At 45.9% G+C, this 6,690-nt stretch overlaps 1 protein-coding gene across 4 annotated transcripts in view; it reads left to right on the forward strand.

The window, feature by feature from the left end:
- Kcnn3 (potassium calcium-activated channel subfamily N member 3) overlaps positions 1 to 6,690 on the forward strand; it is a 146,224-nt gene that overhangs the window by 136,207 nt on the left and 3,327 nt on the right. For all 4 annotated transcript variants that reach the window (XM_028753286.1, XM_028753287.1, XM_028753288.1 and 1 more), the window contains 2 exons: positions 3,371 to 3,498; positions 4,714 to 4,783. In XM_028753286.1, coding sequence (XP_028609119.1) covers positions 3,371 to 3,498; positions 4,714 to 4,783 — 198 coding nt within the window. The remainder of the gene's footprint in view (positions 1 to 3,370; positions 3,499 to 4,713; positions 4,784 to 6,690) is intronic.

Genomic DNA, 6,690 nt, shown 5'->3' on the forward strand with positions numbered 1-6,690 from the left:
ATGTGGTATGTGGTATATGGTATGTGGTATATGGTATGTGGTATGTGGTATGTGGTATGTGGTATGTGGTATATGGTATGTGGCATGTGGTATGTGGTATACAGAACTTAATCAGAATGAGAAGAGCAACATGTGGGTTAGGGAGTCTATAGACTCAGTGAACACAATCAGCCTGTGCTTATGCGTCTGGAATCTGGAGAGTTAGCTAACCATTCACACATAAAAGATCCCACCCAGCCACCTTCAGTGGCCCCTCAACCCAACCAGTCAGAACCAACCTTGAACAGTCCTTGCCAGTTCACTGCTTCCCTCTCAAGCCCTGACCCTCCCAACCCTGTATCCTGGGAACATCTTTTGGGTGTGGTACCTTTGTTCTTCAGGAGAGCTCAGAAAGTGCCTAAGCCTTCATCAGGGAAGGGTGTCTCACACTGTGGAAACTGAGCAGGCCCCAAGAGGGGCTGAAATGATGCTGTCTTCTAAACCATGCTCAGAGCCGGGTGGCAGGTGAGGCGGAGGGAGACTCAGGAGAGCCCAGTGTGGTTAAAAGTCTATTGCTTTTTCTGTTGCTGATATCGATCTACTTAGCTTTGTGCCAGGCTGTTTGCTGGTAATTAATTTCCTTCAGCACAGGGGCTCGTGTTTGCCATTACTTTCCCGAATGCTCAGGGCGCCTCCCTCTCAAACCCATAAAGATGATGTGACTCCTCTCTGCTGTCTGGCCAAAGCACGACTTCAGGATCGTTCATTTAGGCTGGAGTTGAAGGCAAGACTTAAAGTCTGTGTTCTGTCATGTTGCTGAATGAGGGCCAGATGCCTTAAAAAAAGAAAGACAAAAACCAAACCAATGTCCTTCTCAATTCCTTGATCCTGGGAAAGAGGAAATGATTCTGTTTGAATTCAGATGCAATCCAGACCCGTCTTCCTTCAGACCATGTGGGAATTGTTTGCACCTCTTGGACCTGACTCTTGCTTCGACTTAGCCATTAGCTCTCTGTATGAGTCTGGCCTTTCATCCCATCTCTGAAACTGTTTCCTTCTATTTTAAGTGGGGATAATAATAACTGATATCTGTCTGATACTTTAAAATTTATATGGTGCTCAGATCCACACTGAATGCGCTGAGGCTATGTAAAATCAAGGTGGTGTTAGCCCTATGTGATAGTAGGTTTGTGAGGATGTCAGCCAGACCTGGATGGGGGAGCTTTGCTAAAGCCAGCTGTTCCCTCCACACATCAACAGTGCCTCATAAATGTATGTGTCTCTGTGTGTGTGCCCAAGCATGTACATGTGTGTATGTGTATCCAAGCATGTGTGTGCACGTATGTGTGTACCTGAGCATGCACACATGCATGTGTGTACTTGTGTGTTCCTGAGTGTGTGTCCATGTATGCATTTGTGTGTATGTGTGTGGGAGTACGTGTGTGTGCATGCACAGGTGTGCATGCCTGAGCATGTATGTGTGCGTGTGTGGACCTGAGTGTGTGTGCCTGAGTGTGTGCATGTGTGTGTACATGTGTGTGTGTCTGAGCATGTATATGTGTGTGCATGTGTTTGTGCCCAAGCATGTGTGTATAGTGTGTATGTGCACACATGTGTGTGATTATGTGTGTGTTTGTATGTGTGTATGCATGAGTGTGTGTTAGCCTAAAATGTCTTCCCTTCATGTTATAGATAATTAAGCATTTGCATTTAAACTGCTTAATGATGCATACAGCCTATAGGCTTTCTCGTTTCAAATGTTTGTTAGTAAGACACAGAACCATTGTCAAAGGTCTGTCAGCTTTGCTATTCTGTGACACTTCCCACATTCCTAAGAAGAGACTGTACAACTAGGGCCCTGCCCATCCTTCTAACAACCTGGACAGACTTTTTCTCCTCCTACTTACCTTTAAAGCTGTCCTTGGAGGCCGAGCACCCACAGAAACTGAAGAGATCCTATATCAAATTGTCCGCCCCTTAAGGGACAGCAACAGCATCTTCTCTGCTGTGAGAAAGCCCTCCCTCCCCCACAACCTATTTAGCCAACCAGAGCCAAGGCCCAGAGCCCATCATCTGCTTGCCCTGCCTTGGTAGCCAAACACTGGCCACCTCTAGCCTTGTCTTACTACCACCTGCTCCCTGTCAAACAAGAAAGTGGCAGAGTGGCCAATGTAACCATTTAAAACAATTTCACAGTAGATTTTTCCTGATATTTATGTCACTTAGACATTTCTGAAAAGACTTAGATGTTCTTTTAAAAACATCACATCGACGCCAATGAAGACTACAGCCCAGCTTTAGTAATAGATTTTTGAAACACATACAAGTTATCAGCCTGGGAAGCAATGTTTCCTAGGCCTTCCCACATGTCTCAGCATGTTAGCAACGCCCCATCTGTTGGTGTCAGTCTCAGAAGCCGGTCTGTACTCTCTGATTTTATTAAAAATCCTATCTGGCAAGTCACCTGCTCTCTTCTAGGCCGGTCTCCTCTCTTCCATGCCCTGGGCCTGTGGTCCTGTGCCAGTGTGCATAGCTGACAGAAATGGAGACCATTAATCTCCATTTAATGCCTGTGCTTTATACGGAGTGTTTTCTCTTGTTCTTGCTAGTAATTGCTGAAGATGTCTGTGTTTGGATTAAAACTTTGTCCCCTGCCATCTGGATGCCATTGATACGTCTCAGCTCAGTCATGAGCTGGATGATATCAGTGGTTTCCATGTCAACAGATGACAGAGTTGTATATGGAACCATGTGACTACAGTGCCTGGGAAGCCAGCCCCAGGAAGGAGGCAGCTGTGCTGTCGCACCTAAGCATCTTCCCTGATTCTCAGACACCACTGAGATGATTTCAGTTTTGCGCCAGTTATATTTACATGTGAAGTCACAACGCATAATCTTTGGCCAGTTAAGAAAGAACAGTGGCCTTGTTGGTACCTGTCACTGCTGTTTGTAAGAAAGACGTTTTCTCTAAGACACCTTTCAAAATCTCCATTCGGTAGGGAGCCTGTTACTCTCAAGTGAAGTGTGGTACCCTGATTGTAAGGGCATTGTTGGCATATATTTATTGATCCAAACTGCACCCCAGACTTGAAGGGCTTGCTAAGCAGCCTGTCTAAATATAGCATCAGCAACGGCAGCTGAGAGGCAGCAATGAAACCATTAAGAAGGAGGAGAAATGCCTCTTGGCTCTAAGCTCCAGTCTAGGCCTCAGATACAAGATTAATAAAAGATGTGTTTTAATCACCTTTTCTAAGAGTTTCATGATCTTGATTAAGAAAGTATATCTCTGAAGAGCCATTTTCTCAGGAAGATGGCAGCCACACATGTAAGAAAAAAAATATTATGTGAACCTAGGAATTAACCTGACAGCAACTTGTTACCTTTTCCTTAGATCAAAAACGCCGCCGCCAATGTCCTCCGGGAAACATGGCTAATCTATAAACACACAAAGCTGCTAAAGAAGATTGACCATGCCAAAGTCAGAAAACACCAGAGGAAGTTCCTCCAAGCTATCCACCAGTGAGTATCAGAGGACCAGAGCAGTGTACTGTTTGGTCAAACTGAATGCAGGATACCACAGCTCCACTGAGGCTTTTCAAACCAGGACGACACATGAAAAATCCACTCTGCTCTACTCGAAAAGCACCCAGTCCAGGCTAGCCTTTGACTCACTGTGAGGCAGTGGGCAGGCTGCTGTGGGAGGTAAAGATCAGAGCAAGGACCAAAAGCCATTCATGACACCCCATGCACATACACACACATATTCCTAGACACACACAAAGAGACACATACACACATATGTACTACACACAAGGACACATATACAGAGGCAGAGACACACAGATACACACACACACAGACACATTCACACATATGCACAACACACATGGGCACATATACAGAGGCAGAAACACACATGGATGCACACATAGAGACACATACATACATATGCACAACACACATGGACACATACACACAGAGACACACATGTGAATGAACACATATGGACACACAGAGAGACACAGATTCATGCACTGGCACATGCACACACACATTCACACACACACACAGATGCACAGACAAACACACAGAGATATACACAAAAACACATATTTAAAGACACAGACACACATATATACAGACACGTATATACATGCATAGACACAAATACATATTCATAGAAACAAACACATGCATACAGAGCCACATGCCTTCATACATGTGCATGCACACACATACGTACTATCACTAGTTCCTTTTGTGATAGAGGAATACTGTTTTTCAAGTATAGCACAGAGTGGGTATGGTGGTTCATGATTGTAATCCTCAAACTCAAGAGGCTGAACCAAGAGCATCCCTATGAGTTGAAAGCCATCCTGGACTACAGATTCAGGTTGAGGTTCGATGAGACCCTACCCACCCCCAAATAAATACATAAACAAATAAATAAGCTCAAAGGTTTGAGGAGCATAGACAGTCAGGAAGCTGACATTGGAGGAGAGAGAACCCAAATGAAGGCAGGGGAGCAGTGGGGTGACTTGAGACTAGCCAGGCACCGAATGTGACAAGGGAAGCATGCATGGAGACAAGAGTTTGCTCTCTTGGGGTCCTGGCAAGTCTAATTCTGCCAGCTACCCGTGTTCATGGCCCCAATGCTAAGTTCCAAGCTTAGGTACGATGAAGGGCTGACACTTAGTGTGAACTTGAACTGCCTGTTCCAACTCTTCTCCACAGACTGAGGGGTGTCAAAATGGAACAAAGGAAGCTGAGTGACCAAGCCAACACCCTGGTGGACCTTTCCAAGGTGAGTGGCATCCAGGGCAGACCTGGCCACATTCACAGAGCACAGTGCAGGATCAGGAAGACAAAGGTTTGGTGAAGTGTCTATGTTTTCATTTTCTAACATTTGTAATCAACCAATGTGTCCTGTCTTTTAACACTTGCCATTTGTTTCTTAAGTTAAACAGCTCATATTTTGCTCATAACTAATTAGCTAACCAGTCCTTATTGGTGTGTTATTAGCTCTGCATCAAGGGGCTTTTAAAGATGAGCATAAGATACACAAGGAAGTACCTTAGTGAGGGCCAAATGGAACAAGGGCCACGCAGCTGACTTGGGTTATACTTGACACAACTCTTGCAATTTGTTGGTATACTAGGAAACTTATTTCCCTGTGTCTTCTAATCCTTACAGCCCAGGTTTTTCCAACCTCAAATAGATGGTGGTAGTGATTCGTGCGTGCATGTGTGCGTGCGTGCATGTGTGCGTGTGTGTATGTGTGTGTGCATGTGTGTGTATCATAATAGGCAGACAGCTGACAGTGAACATGGAGTTCCTGAGAGCCTAAGTAAGGGCTTAAGGTCCAATATGGCATCATCATTCAGTGTTTCTTACCTTTACTGCCATAAACATCATAAACAGACTCTCCTCTTGAAAATCAGCACTGTGGGCAGAACTGAGTGTGGGCGGTCTGACCAGGAGGGCTCCCTGCCTCCTACTACTTCTCATAGAAAGTATATAGCAAATGCATAGCCCAAAGCTGGGCTGGCAGAACATTCCAGCACATGTCAATTGTAACAGAATCTTATTCCCTGGGAAAGCAAAGGAAACTCCCTCAGGCCAATTAGGCCCCCTTTGAAAAGAGCCTGCAAGGAGAATTACTGGTTGCTGGGCCATGTGCAGGCTTCTCATTCAATAGAGGGATCAAGGCAAAGAAAGACCCTCCTAGGCCAATGAGAACCTCAGTCACAGCTGGGGAGACACCCACAGACACATGTGCCATTGGAAGGGGCATTCAGGTGCAGTGTGGGATTTCCTGGAGCCCAGTGTGGGAGTGGATAAATGGACACCTGGAGTCTTGGGTATGTTGGTTAATACACTAGAGTTCCAGTATCAAAACCTACTGGAAGTACTCCCAATATTTAGGAGCCACTTACTCCCAGGAGATAAGGTGTCAGGAGACACCTCCACTCTCCCTCCTCTCTCCTGCTTTGCTGCTTACTCCCTGACCCCAGGCCCCACACCAGCCCAGGTCACCTTGGGGCATAGTTGACTTTCTTTTGTTCCTAATTCTGAATTCTCGAGAGAGGTGATTTGATTGGCCAGTTTTAGTCTGCCTTTAGACAAATCAGCTATGACTAGGAAGAAAGAACCAGCTAGGACTGAATCTGTGAGCCTCAGCAGAGGCTCAGTGAGGTGCCCCAAGCAATGTTTCCCATCTCACCTCTCACCAACTGGACACACTGCGGCTGATGCTCCCCCCCAGCAATATCAGGTTAATCTAGGTTTTGAGTTCAGCTTCCTGCAGGGCTGCCCACAATCTCTCACTGATGAGGTGAAAGATATGGCTTGGGTAGACTTGGAACACTTGCTGGGAGAGAGAGAAGATCTGAGTTTATATGCCGACACCCACACTGAGCGCCAGGAGGAGCTGTGTGTGCCTTCAGCATTGGTGGGCAGAAAAAAAATGAAGTTTGATGGCCAGCGAGCTTGGCCAAGACAGCAGTTTCTAGTTCAGTGAGAAAGAGAGCCTGTTTCAAAGGAATAAGGCAAAGGGTGATAAAGAAAGAGACTCCCTATCCTCTGGGCTTTCACATGCTTGTACCTATGAACTAGCACCCACAGATTCACATACAGAGAGAGAGAGAGAGAGAGAGAGAGAGAGAGAGAGAGAGAGAGAGAGGGAGAGGGAGAGGGAGAGGGAGAGGGAGA

The sequence above is a fragment of the Grammomys surdaster genome, unplaced genomic scaffold (genome assembly GCF_004785775.1).
Source record: "Grammomys surdaster isolate TR1022 unplaced genomic scaffold, NIH_TR_1.0 125946, whole genome shotgun sequence".
Taxonomy (NCBI): Eukaryota; Metazoa; Chordata; class Mammalia; order Rodentia; family Muridae; genus Grammomys; species Grammomys surdaster.